This window comes from Schistocerca gregaria, chromosome X, assembly GCF_023897955.1.
Source record: "Schistocerca gregaria isolate iqSchGreg1 chromosome X, iqSchGreg1.2, whole genome shotgun sequence".
In the NCBI taxonomy this organism is placed as follows: domain Eukaryota; kingdom Metazoa; phylum Arthropoda; class Insecta; order Orthoptera; family Acrididae; genus Schistocerca; species Schistocerca gregaria.
In genome coordinates, this window is record NC_064931.1 from 303638356 (window position 1) to 303665966 (window position 27611).

The 27611-nt window shown below is 44.7% G+C and overlaps 1 protein-coding gene across 1 annotated transcript in view; it reads left to right on the forward strand.

Annotated features, from left to right (window-relative positions):
* The window catches only part of LOC126298039 (cytosolic carboxypeptidase 6), a 1900625-nt gene that overhangs the window by 1597318 nt on the left and 275696 nt on the right, over window positions 1-27611 (forward strand). Inside the window, exon 11 of the mRNA XM_049989358.1 lies at window positions 9457-9569. Coding sequence (XP_049845315.1) covers window positions 9457-9569 — 113 coding nt within the window. The remainder of the gene's footprint in view (window positions 1-9456; window positions 9570-27611) is intronic.

Below are 27611 nucleotides of genomic sequence, written 5' to 3' on the forward strand. Positions count from 1 at the left end.
AAGAGGCGACTAAAAGGAGTCTCAAACGTTTCGGCCTTAATGTGATTGTCCCCTTAGGGGTTTGACCACTACCTTTCAAAATTTTCTGTTAGTGCGTACCATTTGGGGAAGGACACCTTACGTGGTGCATTCTATATCCATCTTGCCCTAAGATATGGCACACGCAATATTGTCATGGAGTTGGCCTTACTCCAAGCTTCTGGCCACATCAACTGCAGTGTGTTCCCGGTGGCGTACATGCCCTCCATTATGCACTTCTATCTTCACACTCATGACACATATGGATATTTGACACCCGACATCCAGCACGGTAGCCAGTCCGTTGTGGTGGGGTCGTCATGTACCCCTTGGTGGTAGCCCCCTGACTACACAGGGATCGCACTGCTGATGGCTGAGCTGTTACCTCCCCACGTATGTCGAGGAGTAGATGCCTAGCCCTCTGGAGCATTGGGACTCCCGGCAAAGGCCATCCTGCCAGGTGGTCTTTGCTGTGGCTGGGTGGCGCCCATGGGGAGAGCCCCTGGTCGGAGTGGGTGGCATCAGGGCGGATGACCCGCAATGAAGCGTGGTACATCATCTCTCGCTGGTGGGCCTCCACCAGCAGTCTCTAAGCGATCGAGGTCTAACCTCAACGGGAAGAAATTTGATCCGAGATCTTTTTCCTCCCTGGCCACTCCATGGGAGAAACGTCTTGCTAAAGAAGGCGGTGCAGATTATTCACCTCGGTATCTAGTCTGTATCCGAGTCGACAGTGAATCCTTTATGTCAACGAAGCCCCAGTTTTTTTGGAGCATATAGAGGACAAGTTTGGGGAGGTGGAGGGCTTGTCTAAAATGTGCTCTGGTTCAGATCTAATCCAGACAGCATCCTCTGCCCAGTCCCGGAGGTTGCTCGCTTGCAATAAGTTAGGGGCCGCTTCTATCAGCATCACACCACACAAGAGTCTCAACATGGTCCAGGATATTATATTCCACAGGGATAATCAGGTAGCCACCGGTGCCTTCATCTTGGCCTTAGAAGGTGATGTTTTACCTGAAAAGGTCAAGGTGATGGTTTACCGCTGCGATGTGAAGCCATATATTCCTCCTCCATTGCGGTGTTTTAAATGCTGGAAGTTTGGGCACATGTCATCCCTCTGTACTTCCAGCATCACATGTCGAGATTGTGGACGTCTTTCGCATTCCCAATACTCCATGTGCTCCGCCTCCCATCTGTATTAACTGTGGAGAACACCATTCCCCCTGTTCGCCGGATTGTAGGATATTTCATAAAGAACTAAAGATAACGGAATATAAGACCCTGGACCACTTGACCTACACCGAGGCTAAACGAAAGTATGAGCGGCTCCGTCCTGTGGCAATGACGTCGACCTACGCCGCTGCTGCAACAATGGTTCTCCCATTGTCACATATCAGCTCTAAGATTGGTCAGAATCCACCAGCCCCCTTAGTTGTGGAGGCACTTCACTCCCTGTTGCTCCTGCTCCATCTACTTCAGGAGCAACACCACCCCTACCATCGGCACCCCCTTCCCAGCTGGAGAAGCGTAAGACTTCTTCGGCTATTCTCGCCAGGAAGGGCACCCTTGGGGACCTCCCTTCGCAAGTTCCGACTAGTGGAAATGCGGACACCTGCAAGTGGCTGAAACAACAACCAGTCCCTGGTCGTAGGGCCTCATGGTCGTTGTCCGTCCCTGAGACGGACCCAGTGAAGCCCATGAAGCCTGAACCACCGAAGGCACAGCGCGACAAGCAAAAAAAGAAGAAAGTCCCCAAGACCAACGACATTGCGTTGGCACCCGTCCCACTGTTTCCTACAAGCTCTGCGTCTGAAGTCAAGGTGGAGATTCTGGCATCCGCTGAGGACCTCGATCTCGCCTGTCCCTCAGACGCCATGGATAGCACTAGTACTGGTGTTATCAGCCTTCACCCCTTCTTCTGCATTGCTATTTAGGAAACTTGGTTTCCAGCAATGCGAACCCCCGCCCTCTGTGGCTATCGGGGTTATTATAAGAACCGTGCTGCTTATGAAAGGGTGTCTGGTGGCGTCTGCATATATGTCCTTAACTCTCTTCACAGCGAGTCTGTCCCTCTACAAACACATTTCGAGGCTGTCGCTGTTCTGGTGTGGACGCCACAGGCTGTTGCCGTCTGCAGTCTTTACCTTCCACCGGATGGTGATGTTGCGCAGCATCTCCTAGGTGCGCTAATAGCCCAATTGCCACCACCTTTCTTGTTACTGGGCGACTTCAACGCCCATAACCCTCTGCGGGGTGGGTCGGTGGCGACAGGTCGAGGCGCCACCGTTGAGCATATCTTGACACAGCTCGATCTTTCGCTTTTCAATGATGGTTCCTTCACACACTTCAGTGTGGCGCATGGCACGAACTCCGCGATCGACCTTTCCATCTACAGCCCTAGCTTCTTACCGTCTGTCCAATGGAGAGTGCATGACGACCTGTGTGGTAGTGACCACATTCCGATCTTTCTGTCCCTGCCACAGCGTCACTCTTCGGGCGCCCTAGCAGATGGGCTATGAATGAGGCTGACTGGGACTTGTTCTCCTCCACTGCCGCTATTGAGCCTCTCTCTAATGATGACATTGATACAGTGGTTCAATCGTTCATCACCGGCATCGTTACTGCCGCCGAATCTGCCATTCCCCGTTCTTCTGGGTCCCCTCGGCGGCGGACTGTGCCATGGTGGTCGCCTGAGATCACGAAGCGATTAAGATCGCCGGCGGGGTCTACAGCGTCACAAGCGACATCCATCCATAGACCACCTTATCGCCTTCAAACGACTGCGTGCACGAGCCCGCCTCCTTATCCGCCAAGGCAAGCTGGAGTACTGGGAGCAGTATGTGTCCACCATTGGCCTCCATGTCACTCCATCGCTGGTCTGGGCCAAGATTCGACGCGTCTACGGCTATCGGACCTCTGCCAGCGTCCCTGCGCTCTCACTGAATGGAGCAGTTTGTACTGACTTCGACGTCATTGCAAACCGCTTGGTAGAGCATTTTGCTATGATTTCCGATTCTGCGAACTACCCCCTGGCCTTCCGCTCCATTAAAGAGCGGATGGAACGTCAAAGCCTTTCATTTCGCACCCACCATCCAGAATCGTACAATGTTCCATTCAGTGAGTGGGAATTTCGCAGTGCCCTAGCCGCTTGCCCTGATACCGCTCCAGGGCCAGATGCTGAAACTGTCAGATGCTGAAACAACTTTCAGTGGACTGCCAGCGACTGCTCCTCGACCTTTACAACCGTATTTGGGTCGAGGGTGAGTTTCCGTCGCAATGACGGGATAGTATTGTTATCCCCATTCTGAAACCGTACAAGAACCCTTAGGAGGTGGTCAGCTACCGTCCCATTAGTCTCACCAACGTTCTTTGCAAGTCGCTTGAATGGATGGTGAGTCGGCGCTTCAATTGGGTACTGGAGTCTTGGGACCTTCTGGCTCCGTCTCAGGGTGGGTTCCGTAAAGGACGCTCCGCCGCTGACAATCTGGTGAGCCTGGAGTCGGCCATCCGTACTGCCTTTGCCCGCCGTCAGCACCTGGTCGCTGTCTTTTTCGACATGCGGAAGGCATACGATACGACATGGCGTCATCACATCCTTTATACGCTTCATGGATGTGGTCTTCGGGGCCCTCTGCCGACTTTTATCCGCAATTTTCTGTCGTATCGTACCTTCCGCGTGTAAGTCACGGCCTCATATAGTTCCTCCCAAGTCCAGGAGAACGGTGTGCCACAGGGTTCTGTTTTAAGTGTTTGCCTGTTTTTAATAGCCATTAACGGGCTCGCTGCGGCCGTGGGAAATTCTGACTCCGCTTCCCTGTATGTTGACGACTTCTGCCTTTACTACAGCTGTATTGGCATTGCAGCTGCTGAACGTCAGCTACAGGGCTGTAGCGCATGGCTTTCAGTTATCGGCTGCCAAGACCTGCGTTATGCATTTGTGCCGGCGACGCACTGTTCACCCAGAGCCGCGGATTTATCTTGATGGTGTACTTCTTCCTGTGGTTGAGACACACAGGTTTTTGGGTGTAGTTTTTAATGCCTGGTTGACTTGGCTGCCTCATATTCGGCAGCTTAAACAGGCGTGTTGACAGCATCTAAATGCTCTGCGATGCTTGAGCCACACCAGCTGGGTAGCCGACCGATCTACCCTGTTACGGCTCTGCCAGGCATTAATCCAGTCTCGGCTGGATTATGGGAGCCTGGTTCATGGTTCAGAATCCCCGTCTGAGTTGCGGGTGCTGGACCCAATCTTACACAGCGGAATACGACTTCCCACTGGTGCCTTCCGGACCAGCCCTGTGGACAGCATACTAGTGGAGGCAGGTGTCCCTCTCCTGCGGTTACGGCGCCAACGTTTGCTGGCCGCTTATGGTGCCCATGTTTTAGCTTACCTGGGCATCCAAACTATCGTCTCCTGTTCCCGCAATCGGTCGTCCATCTGCCAGAACGTCGGCCCCGGTCAGGTTGTACGATCGCGGTCCGCGTCAAGGTGCTTCTTTCCGAGCTTAGGGTTCTCACTGTTCCACCTCCTTTCCGGGCCACTTTGCGTACACCCCCGTGGTGTGTTCCTCTCTCTTGCCTTCGGCTCGACTTGGCACAGGGCTCGAAGGACTCAGTCCCTCCAGAGGCCTTCCGCCCCCGCTTTTATTCCATCCTGGCCACGTATCAGGCCTCTGGCGTTGTATACACTGACAGTTCGATGGTTGCTGGTCGTGTCGGTTATGCGCTAACTCTAGGGGTCCACTCCGAACAACGCTCCTTGCCTGATGGATGCAGCGTTTACACTGCTGAGCTGGTCGCCATCTTTCGAGGCCTAGAGTATATCCGCTCCTGCTCAGGTGAGTCCTTCGTTATCTGTAGCGATTCCTTGAGCGCTTTACGAGCTCCCGACCGGTGTTTCCCTCGTTATCGTCTGGTGATGGCTATCCTGGAGTCCCTGCATACTCTTGCGCGGTGCGGCCGCTCTGTGGTCTTCGTGTGGACCCCAGGCCATGTTGGGAGACCCGGCAATGAGAACGTTGAGCGCCTGGCGAAAGAGGCCACCAGTACACCATCTCTGGACATTGGCCTCCCGGAGACAGATTTGCGAGCGTTCCTACGCAGCAAAATTCTGGATCTTTGGGACACTGAATGGCGCTCCCTGCCTTCACGAAACAAAATTCGGGCCAACGTGGACGCTACCAGCGTGTGGCACTCCTCCTTGCGGGCCTCTCGCAAGGAGTCTGTTGTCCTCTGACGGCTGCGCATTGGGCACACATGGATGACGTACGGCCACCTATTGCGACGTGAGGACCCACCTTTATGTCGCTGCGCCTCCGTTTTGACAGTGGTCCACATTTTATTGGACTGTCCACTTTTAGCTGTGCTCAGGCAGTCGTTCGCACTGCCTGACACGCTCCCTGCCCTTTTAACAGATGACTCGGCTATCGCTGACTTAGTTTTACGTTTTATTCGGACAGGGGTTTTTTATCATTTAATCTCAGTGTTTCGGTTTTATTTTATTGTTTTGTGTTGATTCTGGACTTTGGCCTACGATTTTAAACTGAGTTTTTAATGTGTTCTCGATAGTTCTCTTTTCCTTTTTTATCCCTATGGTCGGCCAACCACCGCCACACTCTGTGTGGTTTTACTTTGTTTTGTCTGTTCTTTGTCTGAGTATGTTTGGTCCCTTTAATCCCCCAAACCAACAAACAAACAACTGTAGAGATGCATCCATCAGTTCAAAAGATTTGGATTTCATGCTAAGTGAGCAAACTAGCCTTGACTACAGGTATTTTTGCAATTTGAAATCTTCCTAAAGAAAACGTAAGAAATATGATACTAATTAAACATCAGGTGTCGTAGGTTTCGTAGATAGATATCTGGGTTCGATCCCCGGCGGGGTCAGGGATTTTCTGTGCCTCGTGATGTCTGGGTGTTGTGTGATGTCCTTAGGTTAGTTAGGTTTAAGTAGTTCTAAGTTCTAGGGGACTGATGACCATAGATGTTAGGTCCCATAGTGCTCAGAGCCATTTGAACCATTTGAGCCATAGATATCTGAAATTTACATTTGGTATGGAATTTACTAATATTTAAGTCAACCAAACGTTCTTAAAACTTTCATGGGACGCCTATAATTTTGTAGTGGTAGAGAAAACTTTTATACTGGTATACTAAACCGCTGTGATTTACATAACATGAAATGCTAAATATTATCGTTTAAAGGAATTAGAAACTACTTTTTAAATAACGTTAAAAAGGAAACATTTCAATGTATCCATTGTACAGTAAAACAGATAGCAATAGAGGCATAATACACCGTTGTCAGTTACTTAACAAGAAATGTCAAATATTATGGTTTAAAGTAATTAGTAGATACCACATTCTTAATAACGTAAAAAAAATAATCATTTCATTGTTTCCATTGTACAGTAAAACATATAGCAATAACTGTAGAAGTATTTTGTAACGCCACAACTTTGTTCTTTAGAGCAGTTAACCAATTAACTCATCTGGCGTGACGTCCGATTTAAACGTAATATACGTGAGCACGTGTGTGTCATGTTATCCCCAGTCTGGCTCTTGTTTTAGCATTTTTCACATTAATGAAGAAGGGTTCTATGCCGTAACGAATAAAATAAAACTTTTAATCAAGTAAGTAAAATACATAGACCTTGCCTTTTAAGCAGAGCAATTTGTAAACAGAAAAATCAAGTATATTTGTTTATATTATGGAAAAAAATGTGAAATGTATGTGAGAAATCTTTGCCGCCGTTTGACGATATGGCCTAGCACCGAAACTAATTACAGTGAAATAAACCATTCATTCAAAAATAGGGAGGTTCATTGCAAGAATTTTTTCCTTCGTTTCTTTTACTTACGAATTTCTGAAATTTCACACACAAGCATCTCGTTAAAGGAACGCACTTAATTACAACTTCATCTAGTCAGTAACATGAAATATAATCCAAGAAGCAAATTACACCGATGAAAGTCCCACACAAAACTACATAAAATACACTCCTGGAAATTGGAAAAAGAACACATTGACACCGGTGTGTCAGACCCACCATACTTGCTCCGGACACTGCGAGAAGGCTGTACAAGCAATGATCACACGCACGGCACAGCGGACACTCCAGGAACCGCGGTGTTGGCCGTCGAATGGCGCTAGCTGCGCAGCATTTGTGCACCGCCGCCGTCAGTGTCAGCCAGTTTGCCGTGGCATACGGAGCTCCATCGCAGTCTTTAACACTGGTAGCATGCCGCGACAGCGTGACGTGAACCGTATGTGCAGTTGACGGATTGAGCGAGGGCGTATAGTGGGCATGCGGGAGGCCGGGTGGACGTACCGCCGAATTGCTCAACACGTGGGGCGTGAGGTCTCCACAGTACATCGATGTTGTCGCCAGTGGTCGGCGGAAGGTGCACGTGCCCGTCGACCTGGGACCGGACCGCAGCGACGCACGGATGCACGCCAAGACCGTAGGATCGTACGCAGTGCCGTAGGGGACCGCACCGCCACTTCCCAGCAAATTAGGGACACTGTTGCTCCTGAGGTATCGGCGAGGACCATTCGCAACCGTCTTCATGAAGCTGGGCTACGGTTCCGCACACCGTTAGGCCGTCTTCCGCTCACGCCCCAACATCGTGCAACCCGCCTCCAGTGGTGTCGCGACAGGCGTGAATGGAGGGACGAATGGAGACTTGTCGTCTTCAGCGATGGGAGTTGCTTCTGCCTTGGTGCCAATGATGGTCGTATGCGTGTTTGGCGCCGTGCAGGTGAGCGCCACAATCAGGACTGCATACGACCGAGGCACACAGGGCCAACACCCGGCATCATGGTGTGGGGAGCGATCTCCTACACTGGCCGTACACCTCTGGTGATCGTCGAGGGGACACTGAATAGTGCACGGTACATCCAAACCGTCATCGAACCCATCGTTCTACCATTCCTAGACCGGCAAGGGAACTTGCTGTTCCAACAGGACAATGCACGTCCGCATGTATCCCGTGCCATCCAACGTGCTCTAGAAGGTGTAAGTCAACTACCCTGGCCAGCAAGATCTCCGGATCTGTCTTCATTGAGCATGTTTGGGACTGGATGAAGCGTCGTCTCACGTGGTCTGCACGTCCAGCACGAACGCTGGTCCAACTGAGGCGCCAGGTGGAAATGGCACGGCAAGCCGTTCTACAGGACTACATCCAGCATCTCTACGATCGTCTCCATGGGAGAATAGCAGCCTGCATTGCTGCGAAAGGTGGATATACACTGTACTAGTGCCGACATTGTGCATGCTCTGTTGCCTGTGTCTATGTGCCTGTGGTTCTGTCAGTGTGATCATGTGATGTATCTGACCCCAGGAATGTGTCAATAAAGTTTCCCTTTCCTGGGACAATGAATTCCCAGTGTTCTTATTTCAATTTCCAGGAGTGTATTTAAATCAAGGGAGCATACACATTTTAGGTCCAGTTTTGTCTTTTATATTTGCAGCTAATATAAATGTTTTTAAGAAGAAGCATCAGAGAACTGCCACATATCGCCAACTTTTTCGTCAGCACAAGCAGTAGCAGCAGCCATTTGACATTTACTGCTGAACAAGGGTTTCCCCTAGATTTTCTGTGAATTACGGCCGTCATGTTGCTACGTATTTTGTATAATGTCAGCTATACACATTCCATTGGGTCGTCTTCCTGATCTTTTCTTCATGTTCTTACTTGGAAAAATTCTCCGAGGTAGTACCAGAATTGTTGGTTCAACTCACTTCTCGTCCTCGATGAAACTGATCTAGTTTACTCTTCAGTGCGCTCACTATGCGGCATGAAAGGCATGTATCTATATACCTATCACTAGATAACTCACATGAAGACTTTCTCATCGTTTTGGGATTCAAGTCTTAGGTTCCCGAAAGAAAAGTCTTCCTCTTAGACAGGGTTGTAAGTTTCATTTAGTAAAGGTATCATTTTTAATGTATAACTAAATAAGGCGAGTACAGTAGTGCTAAATACAGCGTGACTAACGTGGCGTATCGTTATTCTGCCGCAGAGCGGCCGAAGCCAAATTCCCTTACATGTAGGATCACTCGAGGTGGCTCAGTTGCAAGACACTGGACCCACTGTCGGTACGACATGGGTTCCATTCCCCTGTTTTAGCTTTCTATAGTTTTACGTTCCTTCTCATGTCTATGATCTAGAGCTCAAACCTATAAAACGTAGGTAATTATTCACAGAGTAAACACATTTTAAACATTAAACATTCCTGAGTACTGAACATGCACTTTAATTATTTATGTTAGAATTGATACAGTGTTTCGGAGATCCATTTCAAATTAACGGTTTTCTCATCATGTTCCACTGGCAAACAGTGACATGGAAGTCACTGTTGTAGGACCTTCTCCACGCTACATTTAATGAACTGATGTTTTTTTGGGCGTTGCAAATAAACGTTTTTTGTTTCAGATTCTGCTGTACGGCGCTGAAGGACTCCGTCAACAGCTATACACTTCAAGTATCGCTCTTTGGATACCAGAGCCCAAACAACTCGTCTCTTTTCTACTATACCGAGGAATCTTGTATCCTTTCTTTATTTATTGTGAGCTTGCGATTACATCAAACTCGTGCTCAAACGGTTTTAGAGAACTGACAAGTAACGCGTCTGATGTATTCTTTGAAATGGAGTAATCAATATACATGCAAGCACCACGTTCAATGTTCGGCAAAACAAGTTTTTTATCATTACTTGTATCCTTGTATAATCGTTTATGAATAATGCATATCTGGCTATTTTGGTAGAATTTTATTATGCGCTTATTGCTCTTTGAAAACTAATAGGCACTGTTTATTACCATGTAATGATATGACGTACATTCATTGAAGTATTTTTATTGACTTCATTATGTTCGAAGCGCGTTACTGGTTCTGTTATACATCAGTACGTAGCTTTTTAGTGGACTTTGTCACATCTGAAATTAGTGTGTGTCTGCCGAAACTAGTGAAGTGAATATTTTATATGATTACAAAAGTCGTTTACGTAATAAATAATGATACCAATAAACGGCAGAGTTTCTCGCCAAACGAATTAACAGAATCTGTATAGATCAGTAGGATGATGATTCTGAATCTAACAGTCACCTGAAATGATATTGACTTTCTGACGTTAAGATAATATCCGTACAGAAGAGTGTGAAAAGAGACTGAAATTTCAGGTACTCACCGAGACACAGGTATACAGGAGTGGAAGACAAGTACAGTTGTTTCGTTAAGTGATGTTTTCTATCACACGATAGATTGGGTTAACATCATACAGAGCACAAGCGACTCCTTTCTGCCAAATGGCATATCTAGCGACTGATTCTAAATAATGGAAATATTAACTCAGCAACATGAGTAAAAATGTCACAGTGAGTTGCTATGGTTTGAGTAAAATTAGCTCTTTTCGTGATTTGTATTTAAGTCTAAGGTTTTGGTGCCATCAGCTGAAATGTCGTTGGTAGTGTGTAAGTGTGAAGGAGTTTAATTACGGTCAGGATATGTGACATGAGCCAGAGCGTCAAGTGCAGTGACCTACTTCCAGTTTAGCCTGTATCGATGTAAAAGTATGAATTGATTAACTATAGTTTATTGCCACAGTCTGTACGTTTTCCATCCAGCAGCCATCGAGAAGGTGCCACGAATGCCATCTCTCAGCATTTCCATAGCCGTTTTCCACGTATACGCCCCTCATCACATTTCAGAGAAAGAATCTTGTAATCAATTACCTACTGAACTTGATAATTTGTACAATGGAAACTCTCAAGTCTGTAATTATTCCAGGGAACACTGTTTTCCAACAGCTGTCAGAACTGTTTCCGAGAGTAGCCTTTCTACGTGCGATATTAGTACTGGGAAGCGATACGGTTGTGTTGAAGACCTCGTAGCAGTCGCAGCTAGTATAAAGGATGGTTATAATTAACCTTTCATTACTTCAGCTAATTTAGACAGAAAATTACTTAACTTATGACTACTGAAAAATATAGGAATGATGTTCAGACAGTGCGCTGTAGGATTTGCGTTGTTAGTAGTGTTAGCGTCTGGACTTGATGCTAGGCACCATCTCTTTCACGTAGGGTTGAAACACATGCATCAATATGATGAAGTTTGGTTTATGGGGCGGTCAACTGTGCGTCATCAGCGCCCGTACAAAGTCCCAATTTTCACATATTCCGATATTTACACAATCCCATCTAGCCGCTGTCACGAATGATAATGAGGATGATGATGATGATGATGATGATGAAAGGACGAGGAAAACACAGACACCCAGCCCCCGGGCAGATAAAATCCCCAACCCTGACGGAAATCGAACCAGAGACCTGCGCATCAGTATCCATTATAGTTGCAGACAGTCAACATTTTTAGACAGTCCAAATTTTACACAATCCCATCTAGCCACTGTCACTAATGATGATTATGATTATGATGATGGTGACGAAGTGACAAGAACAACACAAACACAGAGTCCCCGTTTAGAAAAAATCCCCAACTCGGTCGGGAATCCAACCAGGGACCCGCGCATCAGTATGCATTACAGTTGTAGACAGTCAGCATGGGTTTGGGCAATGTGAGTAGGGTTTTACTTTTAAGACTGTTTTATCAAAACGAAAGCAGTAGTGTTGCTGCTCTTCAAGAGCATCGACGCATTACAGGAATACGGAGAACTACTACTTCTGGACGAGAACAGAAGAACATGTTCCGGAAATTAGAGTTATTTGAAGATTTGCGAAATCCTTCTGGGGGAAAACGAAGGACACTTGCGCTACAGATTGGTGACGAAGTTACTGTTGCCACTGCTGAGGATGCTGGACGCATTGTGCGATCTTCAAGTAGTGTACAAGAATCGTCAAGACTGCTGAACTTTCCATCATACGTCGTTCACAACTGCTGCGAACATCTGTAAAACGGTATCCGTACAAACTTCACGTTCAGGCTGTCGTCACACTGAGCCACATTTGTAACCTGGAAAGCAACAGATGTTACGCTCCCATGTGGAAACTAACCCTAGCGCCACCAGGGAATTTTCAGTAATGTGTATTACCAAGGGGAGGAGAGGGTACATTGTTCAAATCCTACAAAAAGTTTTTAAAAATTCCTTTTTTGAAGAGGTAATGATGTGTAATCTAGGTATAGAACCTGAAAATATCTTTTAACATAATCTTAGCAATATCGATGCATTTTCAATAATGTCTACTACCGACTTTATGACCACCACAAAAGCATAAAAATTCAGATTTCGTTCATTGCTGTTCAATTTCACCTACAGCACTTTTTAAAGATATATCGATCTGTAGGTAAGGCCCTGAATTCGCAGTACTGAGTACTACCTTCGTTGGGTTATGTAATATCTACTACTGAGACTTCAATTTCAGAGTTAAATTTAACTGAACATTTAAAACATGTACAGAATCTGGTAGCAGAATTCATTAGAAACAATAAAAAATATTCTCAAAATTCTGAAATATGAATAAAGTGACTAGATTCAGTACATTCACAAGTTATCCTTAAAAATGTTTCCATTGAGCTGCAATGTCCTATGATCACTAGTTTTTCGTTGAGGACCTCTCAAATAGCGAAAGTTTAATTATAACAACCATTTATGTTACTGGAGGTGAAAGAAGGAAATGACACGAGGAAGGTTTTAGCACTGTAGCTGTTTACGATACGGCGATATGGGATCTTATATGACGTCTGTGGGGCATCAGGAAGTTGTTGCCGAAAGCACAGAAACAATTATACATGGTGTTTGAGTGTTATAGGTAGGGGAAGGCGGGGCAAGGTGGGAAAGCTAACTTTAAACCCTTACAAAAGGGACAAGAATAAACAAATTCAAGTAGGTTTGATTATCATTTGTTTACTTAACCATTGAATTAGAACAGCATGCAAAGAAACCAGCAAACCTGTCACATTTAGTTAGAAATATCTGGATTTGAAACATAGACTACCAATTCCACGTCTTGCCCCATATGTGGGGTAAGATGGGGAACTAGCATGAATTCATCTCTAAAGCTTAAATAAGGCCGGAATAACGAAATAATGTTACGATAAGGTTTGGAAACATGGCTCTGTGAATTGTGGAATCAGGTATTACGTTTTATTTAGGCCTCTTACTTTCACATAGTACACAAGTGTGGACAGCTTCGTCATCATCACTTTCTATTCCTGCACTAGTGTCGTGGGCCCAGCGTCCGCAACTAATACACCGTAACCAACCTCCTTCAGAGAAGTCATAGCGGTATAAACATTCTTCGCTCTCTTCCTCGTTGTCATTCGACCTCAGTTTATTATCCCTTGAACATGAAAGGGTGGTTAAGGCGTCAGTAACGTTCGTCACTTTTCCATTGTCATTATGTACTTTTGGTGGTATCCCAGGTTTATTAAACGTCTTGGAGAAAACTTTTCGTTTACATGCAGCACGTTTGGAGACTCCTTTTCGTTTAATTTCTTCAGATAGTTCACTCTTATAAGGAGATTCGGTTAAAACAACAGGTTTTCAACGCCTGCCAGATGGTTTCCTTTTCGTTTTTTTATCCACCTTTGGAATAGCTGACGCCATTTCAGGGCTGGTAACCTGAAAGTTAGACGAAACAGAGGCTTGATCGTCAGTTGTTAGTTGTTCAGGTATTTTACGTCTTGACAACATCTCTGGTATTTGGTCTTTCGTTTCTGTAACTTCTGATGTGTGAGCTTGATGAATGTCTGTAGTTGAACAAGGAAGGTAATCACTTTCTTGAAACACATTTATGTTTACAGGCCAAATGCCTGTTTTCCGAAACCCGTTCTCTGCTGTGGACATTGTAGCTGTATGAATGAAGGCTTTGTAGAATAAACTTGCTATCTGATGCAGCGTAACAACTTTTCCAGGAGGGGTGCGAAGCCACGATCTTACTTAATCTTCATAAAATTTACTGATAGGGTTCATAAATGCCACGTCCAATGGCTGAAGACGGTGTGAGCAGTGTGGTGGCAAACACAGCAAGACAACTCCATTTTCGCGGGCCACATCTATCAGTTCTAAACTCTTTGTGTGCGTTTGTGGCCGTCCAATATGAGAGGGATTGGTCTTTCCTTTGACCCTCCAGTAAAATATGCAATAAACTTCTTAAACCAAGTCAAAAATAGGTCATTCGTCATCCAACCAGTTTCTTGGACTTCTGCCCAGGCACCAGGGGACAAGCCAGTTTCAAACGCTTGTTGCATTCGTTTTCGAGGATCAATTAACATAGGTTTTACGTAGCACCCCGACGCTGAAACATAGATTTCAGCAGTCACAGTCTGGCCTCTTTCTGCTGAAGTAACTGCTCTCACCTGTCTGCGCCCTTTCATAGAAACCATCTTTGTGTGACCTTTTGGAACGACTGTAAAACCAGTCTGATCGCAATAGAAAATTCTGTCTCCTGTAAACTTGAATGTGTCTAATTGACTTTCTAACAGATCGAAAAACCAGTGCACAGCAACTCGATTGAACCCCATCGCTCGTGCGATTGATGTGGCCTCTGGTTTTCGTATTGTTAAGGTAGGATTTCGTGCAAGAAACCCATTTAACCAATCTCTTCCAGCAGATTTGGCAGCAGTATTAAATGAATGTTTGATGTTGTTTCGTTCTGCTAACTGAAAAGCAAGTTCTTTATGTGTTAAGCCAAAATACTGTCCTTCCATCTGTGTTAAGTAGTCTTTAAGTTCTGCCTCTTGTTCTGGCGTAAACACAGTAGTGATTATCCTAACCTTTTCACAACTGTATAGCTAGGATTATCACGTTTCTTTGCCACATGTCGTTCAATTGTTGTCTGTGGCACGTTGAACTGTCGAGCAGCCCTGAAAGAACCCATATAACAGTGTTTACAGCGCCTTCCATCGACCCCAATGACCAATCTTGCCTAGACTTCTGTCGCCGATACTTGCGAACCATATGAAATAAAACACGTGGAACGTACTATTGAGTCAGATCATTCCTGGTAATCTATATTATATAGAAATTACCATATCTCCAATAGTTAGTCGTTAAATCATAGCAAGAATACTGACTTTGCAATTTTTGTGTAGTTTTATTCACCATATAGTCTAAAACATACTTTGTAATTAATTAGGAAACGTTGGAATAACGAATACCATTCTATTTACAATTGTATTCAACGTATAATGTACGTGTTCAAAACCCGCATCGAGGTAAACACATGAGACGATAAGAACGTAATGGTTGGACAAATAGTAGCGGCAAGACGGGGAAGCTCCCCGTATTGCCCCCTAACATGCTTTCAGGTTACGTTACGCCTACATGAACACTATTTAGTGAACATTGACTACTGACACAGCAGTTAACTGTTAATAAGACGTACTATTCAGTGCTATATATACAATCTGAACAAATGTTCACATAGCATATGTTTGACGACCTCGAAAGGTGTAAAACATTGCAAATCAGTATAACAGTACGTACCCTGCAAAGCTCACAGAAACCGCCGCGAAACTAAGGTTCAGCAATGTCAACCCTCTGGAACCGGTTTATTGATGATGTTGACATAGCTATCCACAGATGGCAGCACTCTATCTGTAGCTTATAGCCCTTCCCCGTCTTACCCCATCTACCCGTCTTGCCCCGCCTTCCCCTAAAAACTGAATGGGCGAGTAGAGGCCAATGAAAACAGCAAATATTTCTAATGAACATAGGCCCGCAAAACCAGTTGTTTCCTGATACAACATAGTACTACTGAGTACATTATTACTTTATAATAGTGTCCCCTAAGATCAAAACTGCAGATATGCGCTCGATAGGAAACACATTACCAGTTTTCCGCTTGACCACCTCTCATGTGAAGTTAGCCTCGAGCGCTTCTCCTCGCCGATGCTCATACACGTTCAAAAATTCAGGCGTATTTCAAATGCACTGACAACAATTCAAAATGCGTTCCCGGAGGTCGTCGACATCACCAAAAGTTGTGGAATACGACACGACTTTTAAATGTTCTCACACAAAGAAATCCAGCCCGTTCCGTTCGGGGGAACGTGGGAAGCCAAGCCACTGGCGAGCCACGACCTATACACTTTCTGTCGAAGCAATATTTACCAGTACCTCGGTATACAAGATGATGATAAAATCAAACGAGGACAATTTATTACTTCACAATTATTTTCGAATATACTGTTTTCGAAATAAGCATGGTCTTAGAGATTAAAACTGTTATATCACAGGCATGACTACACTTGCTCATACATCATATTCTGCAATCCATATGCTCCGGGCCTATCTGTATTAGGACCATTTTCTAGTTTTATTGTCCTCTACTGACATTTTCGCTTTTGCCTGTTGCACTCACCATAACCAAAGTCAATAATACAGGTTGTTATGGTTGTCTTTGATATGAAGACAGGCCTGATATAGCTCTACACGGTAGTCCGTCTTAAGCATATTTCACATCATCTCTGCGTATCTACTGTAGACTACATCCATCTCATCCAGTGTACTGTAGTCAAGGCTTGCTCTTCCTCAACCATTTAAACACACACACCGTCCTTTCTTGCCAAACAGACTGTTCCTGATGCATTAGGGTACATCCTGTCACCAATTCCGTTCTTTAAGTGAAATTTTGCTGTAGATTTATGGTCTCGCCAATTTGATTCAATACCTATTGATTAGTTATTCGACTTATCAGTCTAAGCTGCAGCATACGTCTTAGCACCAAATTTCAAAAGGTTCTATTCCTTTTCTGAACAGTTGATTGTCCACATTACACTTCTGTAGAAGGCTACAGTCCATACAAATACTTTCAAAAAACTAGTCCTAATGCTTAAATATGCCTATAGTTATTTTTCTGCCAAAAAACAGTAAAAATTGCCTGTTCTGAGTGTCTTAGTTCCTAATCTAATTCCCTCAGCATTATCTCATTTAATTCAACTACACTCCTATTCACTTGATCCTCTATCGTTGATCATTTCATAACCACTTTTCAGGCCACTACTCATTCCGTTCAGCTAACCTTCCAAGTCCTTTACCGTCTCAGGCAGATTTATAAGGGACAGTCAAAAGAAATCGAGACATATGGAAAAACGTAAGTAAAGTGTATATTATTTCAGAAATAAACGTCATAATTGTTAATACATTTATCCAACTGTGAGGAAGGACAGTCAATCAATTCATGGAAAAATGTTTCTGGTTCCCTAGGGTAACTATGATTGTACTCAGGTGTGCACCTCTTGGCCCGAAGCAAATCGACTGTCATGAATGCCTTTCTTCAGGAAAATAGGGAGAGATTGGGAGTGTATGTAAGATGTGTAAGAACTTTCCAGTGAAACTTCTGCAGCGTAGTCGAAACGACTTTGGCAACATGCGGGGCCGATCTCTCCCCAAACCTCTTCCTTATTTTTGGTGCCATAAGGAAAGACATTCGTGGCTGTCGATTTGTACGTCTAGGCACAATCATGGTTTCGTAGGAAACGGCAAACATTTTTCGATGAAGGCACTGACAGTCTTGTCTCACTGTGGGATAAATGTTACAGCTATGGCGATTACTTCTGAAACAGTAAACAGTTTACCTTCTTGTGTTTTGTCTGTCTCGTTTTGTTTTGATTACGCCTCATACACTTTCATTAGCAAACCTGGCAGTTTTAATGTTTTCTTTCCGAATTTGAAATTCCTTTCCAAATTTCTCCTAGGTAATTCTTACTTCTTTGTCAGTGCAGCATCGGGGATAGGCTGCGATTCTCTCTCATATTCTGCTCGACTACTGCTTCCGTTTCAGATCCAACAATTCCTATAACTGTTCTCTGATTTCTACAAGTTGCAGGTAACCTTCCTCTATATTTTATCCCTGATATATTCAGAGTTTCAAGGAGTGTATTCAGGTCAACATATTTAGAAGTTTCCTCTAAATGTAAAAATTCTGCCTTTCTTGAATCTGTCTTGTAACGCAAGTCCTCCACGATGTCTGCTTCTATCAGTCATTCCACTCTTCTGCAAATAATTAGGTCAGTATGTGACCAGAATGACTTATTAACGTAAGAGTTTTCTATTATTCATACCTGATAACATCTGCCTTCTTGAACCTGTAGGATATTTAGCGAACACCATGTATCTTGGATACCGGATGGAATAATTTTATTATGCTTTGTTTTCCCAAGGATCTTATTAATTATGAAGAAATGTTGTCTACTCCAGGCGTCCTGTTTCGTCATAGGACTTTCAGTGCTCTGACATTTTAATTTCTCTACATAAATTTTCGGGTTTCATTTTCATCTACATCCTCTCGAATCTATTGAGAATTCCAATGGGGCATTTGACAACGACTGGTTGATACAGGAGAAAGGAATGCAATAGAATAGGAATTGGTAGCTTTGAAAATTGAAATAGTGAAGGCGTTAGAGAGCAAATCAGGCAAAAGGACAAGGACTAGTAGAAACCTTCGTTATCATGTAACATAGTGTGTTAATTGATGAAAGAATAAAACATAAAAAATGCAGCAAGTAAAGCAGACAAAAGGGAACGCAAAGTCTACGAAATCAAATTGACGAAGTGAAATATCGTAAATCAGGATTGGCTACAGGAGAAACGCAACATTATTGAAGCATATTGACTATGTGCTGTGTGGAAAATAGATGCTGCCTATAGTAAAATTTGAAAAAGCCACTGGAGAAAAGTGAGGCAACTGTATAAAATTCAAGAGCTCAGTTGGCTAGCCTCTTCTAACCATAGAAGAGAAAGCTGAAAGTGGAATAGTTAGAAGCAAACCAATTTGAAAGCAATATTATGCTCTATATTTAATACGTGCAAATACACGACACTGACTAATTACGCTGTAACCGATGCATCAGTAGTAGTAGACACCAAAATGATTAACAGTCCGGAGTGATGTAAGTACGAACGATCTTATAAATCTAGTTATGGGGAAGGTAGATGGTAGACTGATTCCTTGAGGCATTTCTTAAAGGATAAATTATCTAAAAGACTTCTCCGATTGATTCTTAAATAATGGTCGTTGCTCCGGAACCTTTACCATATGTGGTTGATGAAGAAGGTAACATTCCGTAAAAAACCTACTTGTTTCATTAGCGTGGGTCACAGAGATGATCGTCAAAGTTCTGTAGGAGACACTAGTAGAAACATGTCGAACCCACGGTTAATCCTACTCTTAAAAACCCGAGAATGAAATTTCTAGAATAAGTCAATAAAACTTCACTTCCTCAGAAATAAAACTTGCGCATCACCCACGAAAATAAAAATTACAGAAATTTGAGCTAATAGGCAAAAATGCTGAAATACGGTATCGTGGTTTGTAAATAGATAATATGCCCTGTGAGACGTAGGTGGGGTAGTCCCACAGGAATGCCTCCTCGTACCATCGTACGTGACAAGAATAGCAAGTAGTTGCTTTTTGCCTCTAGCTGACAGTCAACCTGATGGGGCTTGCACCTTGCAAAAGCCTTGAGTGAGTGTTCGCATTTATTTCCGCGCGACACTGCGCGACAGCTCGGCAGACGCAGTCCTGAGATATGACGGCCACTTGGTGCTCCTTCCCTCACAGTCAAAGGCCTCAGCTGGATACGATAGCGGCACAGCAACACGTAACAACTGTGGCAAGACAGAAGTAACTTGAACTGCCAGACCTTCAGAGATTTCCCAAGTATACTGCACCGAACACGATACAAAAATATTCGGTTTGAACTACACTAATTATTCATGAGTCTCGCCATTCTGACCGGACGTTGACCACTAACTCTGTTCCACACGGTTTAGTATGGGCGCCACTTATCATGTTACGTATAGAGTGACGTCTCGACATGTACAAAAACGTCACTTGTAGTAGGTATTTATACACTCCTGGAAATTTAAATAAGAACACCGTGAATTCATTGTCCCAGGAAGGGGAAACTTTATTGACACATTCCTGGGGTCAGATACATCACATGATCACACTGACAGAACCACAGGCACATAGACACAGGCAACAGAGCATGCACAATGTCGGCACTAGTACAGTGTATATCCACCTTTCGCAGCAATGCAGGCTGCTATTCTCCCATGGAGACGATCGTAGAGATGCTGGATGTAGTCCTGTGGAACGGCTTGCCATGCCATTTCCACCTGGCGCCTCAGTTTGACCAGCGTTCGTGCTGGACGTGCAGACCACGTGAGACGACGCTTCATCTAGTCCCAAACATGCTCAAAGGGGGGCAGATCTGGAGATCTTGCTGGCCAGGGTAGTTGACTTACACCGTCTAGAGCACGTTGGGTGGCACGGGATACATGCGGACGTGCATTGTCCTCTTGGAACAGCAAGTTCCCTTGCCGGTCTAGGAATGGTAGAACGATGGGTTCGATGACGGTTTGGTTGTACCGTGCACTATTCAGTGTCCCCTCGACGATCACCAGAGGTGTACGGCCAGTGTAGGAGATCGCTCCCCACACCATGATGCCGGGTGTTGGCCCTGTGTGCCTCGGTCGTATGCAGTCCTGATTGTGGTAATCACCTGCACGGCGCCAAACACGCATACGACCATCATTGGCACCAAGGCAGAAGCGACTCTCATCGCTGAAGACGACACGTCTCCATTCGTCCCTCCATTCACACCTGTCGCGACACCACTGGAGGCGGGCTGCACGATGTTAGGGCGTGAGCGGAAGACGGCCTAACGGTGTGCGGGACCGTAGCCCAGCTTCATGGAGACGGTTGCGAATGGTCCTCGCCGATACCCCAGGAGCAACAGTGTCCCTAATTTGCTGGGAAGTGGTGGTGCGGTTCACTACGGCACTGCGTAGGATCCTACGGTCTTGGCGTGCATCCGTGCGTCGCTGCGGTCCGGTCCCAGGTCGACGGGCACGTGCACCTTCCGCCGACCACTGGCGACAACATCGATGTGCTGTGGAGACCTCACGCCCCACGTGTTGAGCAATTCGGCGGTACGTCCACCCGGCCTCCCGCATGCCCACTATACGCCCTCGCTCAAAGTCCGTCAACTGCACATACGGTTCACGTCCACGCTGTCGCGGCATGCTACCAGTGTTAAAGACTGCGATGGAGCTCCGTATGCCACGGCAAACTGGCTGACACTGACGGCGGCGGTGCACAAATGCTGCGCAGCTAGCGCCATTCGACGGCCAACACCGCGGTTCCTGGTGTGTCCGCTGTGCCGTGCGTGTGATCATTGCTTGTACAGCCCTCTCGCAGTGTCCAGAGCAAGTATGGTGGGTCTGACACACCGGTGTCAATGTGTTCTTTTTTCCATTTCCAGGAGTGTAGTTTGAAGACTAACATTCCTCTTGATTCTTTTTATTTAGGAAACGATTTAGAGAATCGTTAACGTCACGATTTCACATTTACAAGAAGGACCCTAGGAAATTGCCTGCGGTCTCTACCAGCTGCCATGCAAGAGTGTGGGAATCGGCATTCGAGCGCGACATTTCCTGACAATATATAACCCCCTAGTGTCCAATCGCACATCGCTGTACACAGTGCACCCATTAAGGTGGGTATACCATATTCCGCTGTAGTCAATCATCAAGTGTCGCTCTCCGTCATACCATAGGAGGTCTGGTGTTTCTAAAGTTACGACCATCTTTCGCTTGGCTGCCAACTGAATGTTTTCGTGCACTTTTCGGCCAACATGAATTCATTAGACGAAGCAGCTCCATAAATTCTTTATAAAGCGATAATTTTGCGCATCGAGAAGTTATTTTTAAGTTCATCTTACTTCCCGTTTGTGAACTGAAGAAAAGTTTTGATAGTTTAGTAAATACTGGTCTCTTTGAGAAAGATTCGTCACTTTTCGATTCCTTTCAGTATTCTCCAAATGTTGTCGCTTTTTCATACACACAAAAAACACTCTATGTAAATAGCGTTTAATTTTACAATGATTTAGTAGAATTAATGCTCTTTGTTAATGATCCAATTATCATAGACAATCCACGTGAGGCACAAAAAGATTTAGCAGTAGATGAAGTTTTGTATGCACTCGATAGTCAATATCACGCAAGAAAGAAAGGATTTTCTGTATTGATGATTAAAATGTCAAAATTTTCTGCATAGGTTTGGTTTACATTTTTTTGTCCAGAACCGCATCGGACCACACACCCGTTATGCCATATGCCATATGAATAGTCCTTAAAACATGTACTCCTGAGATTAGTATGTTCATTTATGGCAATATGTGCTCCACATTGTTAAAAAGAAATGGTGGCAATCTACATGAAAGTTCAGAAAATTCTGATAATATATTCTGCTTCACGATTCTGTGGACGTTCATACAGTTGGACACCGTTAGTTTTCCACAACATGAAACGTGTATTGCTACATGTGTACCTACGAACGTTCGTAATTCATGTTTTAAACATTTTTCTTGAGACATAACAGTACCTATAGTGTGACGCTGAATATGGTCATGCGATCTGGTATAATTCCGGAATAATAAATTATAAATAAATCCTATGCAGACAATGGCATCATTTTAGCTGTCAGAACTGAAATTCCCGAATCAAGGAAGTATAGAGAAGTATTTTAATTGTTTGCCAGTAAATCACCTGAAGTATAGAAAGAAACACAGGTCATTCCATTTTGTACAAGTGTAACGGGTTGGGGTGTAGCGACATATTGAGCGTCAGTGACAGAGGGGAGGTCATTACATTGTCAGGGATGGCCTGAGGAAACACGAAACTTTGGGGCAGTGGAGTGGGCTCTTTCCTTCGTTCAGAGGGTGAGGTGTGAGTGAAACATTGATGATTTAACTAACAGTCATTTATTGAGACATAAGACCCTTTAAACAGACAGAGTTGTACAATGTGTTTTAACTCGCTCAATTCCTCGCGGCTGCGGAGCCGTGGAGTCACAGCTTGCAGATTCCGGTTACGGCTGATGGTACGGCATCTCCTGTTGCAGTGGCGCGCAGCCGGCGTATTGTTCCCTCAGTACCGTGACCGTGACCCACTGCGGCGGCAGCGCTTTCTTCTCATTGTGAATTCGCTCGTTGCGTTATTAACAAGCGCCTACTGCGTAGCGCTGGGTGCTCGGTCCCGGAATCGAGGCAGAGAGCCTCAGGTTTGGCGTCTTCCGGCGAATTTCATCAGCCTATAGGTTCACAGGTGATCCATTATGTGAGGCCGCACTCCGTTCGTCCTCACCCCTTAGTAACGTCTTTCTGGTAGCCTCTCGAATGGCGACTTCTGCATTATGAAGATGGTATCTGTTCTTTCGGACATAAATAAATAAATAAAAATAGCTGAATCAGATAGAGCGTCTGCCATATAAGCAACAGATCTCTGGTTCGACTCCCGGTCGGGGCACACACTTTCACCTGTCCCTCCTGATATTTATAAATGCCTGTAAGCAGCTAAATGTCTGGATTTCAATGTAATTTCATTATTCTGCGTTTTCCTATTGAGGTGGTACCCACATCTTCTTCTGTCGAGCAGCGTAACGGCTAAGTCGTTGTAGCGAATATGACGTTCGCTGAGTAACCATCGGTCCGTCCGTCCAGGCGACGTTTCTTCGTGTCTTTTATCTTCTCGAAAGACCGCTACAAAGGACCACTTCACGTCCGTTTATCGGAGGTGTTTATTCGGTGTTTTAGCCAGGGTCGCGAAGATTCTAGGGCGGCGACTGACAGTTTGGTCTTTGATCTATGCTTCTCACATTGGCAGAAAAGTGCCGGCTTTCCATTGCTTCATCTCTATAATGCCGTTGTCGGGCATTGCCCTTTCGTACTCCTCCTCATCGCCATATACGTCAAGCACGTGAGTTTAATATGCAGACAGTTCCTGGTGCATTGATCACAAACAGCATTGGTCGTTGTTCTCCTTGGAAGCATTACCCGTCTCCTCGGTCATTGATCTGTCGAAGTACTGACTGGTGCTGCGCAAGCTCCGCAGGTCATCGGCTCTCACGTTGGGCAGAAACGTGACGAATGTCACAAACGCGTCAGCTTCCCTTTTTTGGCTGTTGCCGCTTCCGAATATTGTGGCTTAACGTGTGAAAGGTTCTAAAATGTTTCGTATCAGCGCACCCTCTGTTACAGAGTGAAAATTTCATTCTGGTAACATCTCCCAGGCTGTGGCTAATCCATGTCTAGGCAGTATAGTTTCTTCCAGAAGTGGTAGTTCTGCAAGTTTTGCAGGAGAGCTTCTGTGAAGTTAGGAAGGTAAGAGACGAGGTACTGGCAGAAATAAAGCTGTCGGGCCGCCCCTGAGCTGTGTTTGGGTAGCTGAGTTGGTAGAGCACTTTCCCGTGAAGGGAAAAGGTCCCGAGTTCGAGTCTCGGTCCGTCACACAGTTTTAATCTTCAAGGGAGTATCGTATTAATTCCTGTTTAGCATAAATAACACTGAACACGACAATGTCAAATCTGAATAGAAAATTCTTTACAGGATTTTTCTTACTTATAGACAGTGAAGTTCTTGTCTAAGGTGGTCAATATTACGACAGATCAACCGATTCCGGTTCTAAGTTCGGTACTATTTGGGATGATAATCAAGTCTACGGAGGATGGTTAAATTTTGTGACAAGATGAGCAAAACATTACTCAAGGCTGCTCATTTTCACAGTGGACAGCTGCTGGTGATCCAACAATGTTTCACCTCTGCGAGCGGCATTCACATTTAGCTGTGAGGTGCTGTTGGCTGCATGGCTGCTCTCGCCCCCGGAAAATCCTATTAAAAACTAATAAAAATCTTACCGATTTCCTGTGCTGAAACTGTCCTACGTTTCCCGTTATGTGAGAAAACATGTATTCATCCCTAGTCTGGAAAATATGGCAATATACAAGTGCATAGATGGAGCAGCATGTTTGCTTCAACGCCCTGTCAGTTCTCGCAAGAACAATTAACTATGAGGCTGTTTTGTTTCTCCACTATCGGAGCTCAACGACTCTTCAGCTAATTTCTAGCTGAATGTCAGTCAAAGTGAACACAGTGTTCACATAAAAAATTCTCTTTGGCATCGTACAGACCGTGATGCGCCGTGTTCTGCTCTTCAAGCTGGTTCACAGGAGAAACCTGGAAGTTTTCGGTATTGCGTCTTTCATAGCAAACTGTCCCCCACCTGTGTCCTTTTGTGCTTCACATCGCCGCTTTTTCAGACCAATGGGAGCATTCCTCACATCTTGTGGAAACAACCCCACCAATCGTAAAGGGCCTACATTTAAACTGCGTCAAAATATCGCCCTTTTTACTCCTTCCAAGTTTATTTTAGCCAATCCGACATTTTTTGCTCGCTCCTGACGCCTAAAAGTTACACACGGACATCAGGACCGTACCACAGTTCTTTTACATTATGAACTGTGTGTCTGACTTGTTTGTATCCATCTGGAAATTCCTCAAAGGAGTTTTCTAAAGAATTTCTCCATCGCAGGCAGCGCTGAGAAGCTACTTGCTTCCCTCACTGTATCGCCTGGCTCGTTTGTAGTCTCTCTCCCTACCGGTCACCAACCCTTGTTAGAAGCCTTTTGCTGTGTGCGGGCTGTGATGGTGCAACTCACGCCTGCCTCCAAAGTAAAAAGTTTCTTCCAGTACCTTTTTTCACCTTTACTTATTGATATGCTGGATTTGTGCTAAGTGTGTTAATACCATCGAATCGAGTGTCTTCTCTTTCTGGCATTACCTACTGTACGTTTTGATATGCAAACCTACTCACTACCACCGAAGTATGTCAGTTGGCATATCCATCTACTTGTTACAATGTATAAAACCTCAAGTAAGGTGCAAATTTGAGGTTCATTCAAGCTGCCAGTTTACACAACCTCCTCCCTCTGTGTTCAGTTGTGCGCTGGGTCAATCAACGGTTGAGAAATTGATTCCAGTCAGTGCTAAATTTTTCTCAGATGTTGAATGTAGCAATTGTTATATATGTATATTGACAAATTTCTATCTTAATATGGCATAGTCAAACAGGTGTTCTTTCAGTCTCTGTTTGTTTTTCACCGCTATTGATTTTCTATATACTACCTATTTCCGCGCTAAAGTAATTTTTTTCCAGAATTTAATATGTCTTCACTAATTGTATGATTTAATACAATTATTTAAACAATGGAAATGAGCTTTTTGCGTCATTGGCTGGGAGGCCCCTTATGGTACAGGTCTGGCTGCTTTGGTGCAGTTCCTATTATATTCGACGCCACATTGGGCGACCGGTGCGCCAGCCGCTGAGCGGAGAAAATCTCCGACCCAGCCGGGAATCGAACCCAGGCCCCTTAGGACGGCAGTCCGTCACACTGACCATTCAGCTATTGGGGTGGACATTTAAACAATATGAAGCCTTTTCTTTCTTTTCTATGGTTGTCTATATTTTAAATTTAAACAAACTAGAGATTCTCTATAAGTCTGTACCAATCATATATTTTAAATTTGAGATTTTTTTTCCATCAAGACTTATGTTAAATAATGATGGAGATGTATTGATGTCGAAGGATACCTTCATTTCAAATTATCCCCTCCTTTGTCAATACTTATATCTTATTCTCAACCTTAATTTCTATGTCTGTCGATAGCTTCTATGTCAATTATAATTCAAGAAATTTTCATCTCTTACAATAATACATTTCTACTCTTACGACATAGGATACTCAGTGACACAAAGCCGTCACCATTTTGGTCATATTCTCCCTGCACCGAATACCACTAATCCATTTTCTATACTCCCGCAACCTCAGGAAATCTCTTGCAGTCGCCTTTCTTTCGGCTCTCGCGGAGTCAGAAACAGGGCGCGCAAAATCTCGGACACCCCTGTATTATGTCACTTGGCGGAAACACCGGCCAGTGCCCCTCGCGGCAGGTAGTGCCTAACAAAGGGACAAACCAGTCTGCCACCCTACTCCAGGCTGCTCAGCGGAACGCGTCCGAGCTTTTAGCAGCTCACTGCAACATTCAGTCTTTACCTGCGCATTACGAAGAACTTAGCCTTCTCTTCAACCAACTAAACTACCACGTAATCCTCTTATCCGAAACGTGGTTGAAACCACACATATCCTCTGCATCTATTCATCTCCCAGGGTACACATTTCTTTGGGGAATACAGATCAAAAAAGCGAGGTGGCGGGGTCGGCGCATATATACGAACAGATCTCAAAGCGAAAGTCTTATGTACGTCAAATCCTGCTGAAGAAAAAGAGGCTGAATTCATGTTCATTGAAATAAATATACAAAGTCGGAAATTCTTGACTGGCGTCGTGTACAAGCCGCCAAAAATAAGCTCAATGAGTTCCTTCCAGTCGGAATTACATTCACTTCAGTGTCAATACGAACATGTCATCGTAATGGGTGACTTGAACATAGACCTGCTAAGAGACACTCCCTCCGCAATAAACTTAAGAAGATTGTTTAGTTGCAATAGCATGAACATCCTTCCATTACAACCTACACACCATACGGCGCACACTCATACTCTTATAGACGTGATCGCAACGAAACAGACTGACAAAGTAAGAAATGTTGGTCAATCATCGGCCCCTGGCCTCTCAGCACATGATGTAATATTCCTGGCCTACTCTGTGCAGCCCCCAAGGATCAAATCGCGTTACATAACTTGTAGGAACATGAAACGTATTGACCTTGACGCTCTAACAGCCGATTGCTCAGAAATCTCATGGCATCAAATAATCAGAGAACCT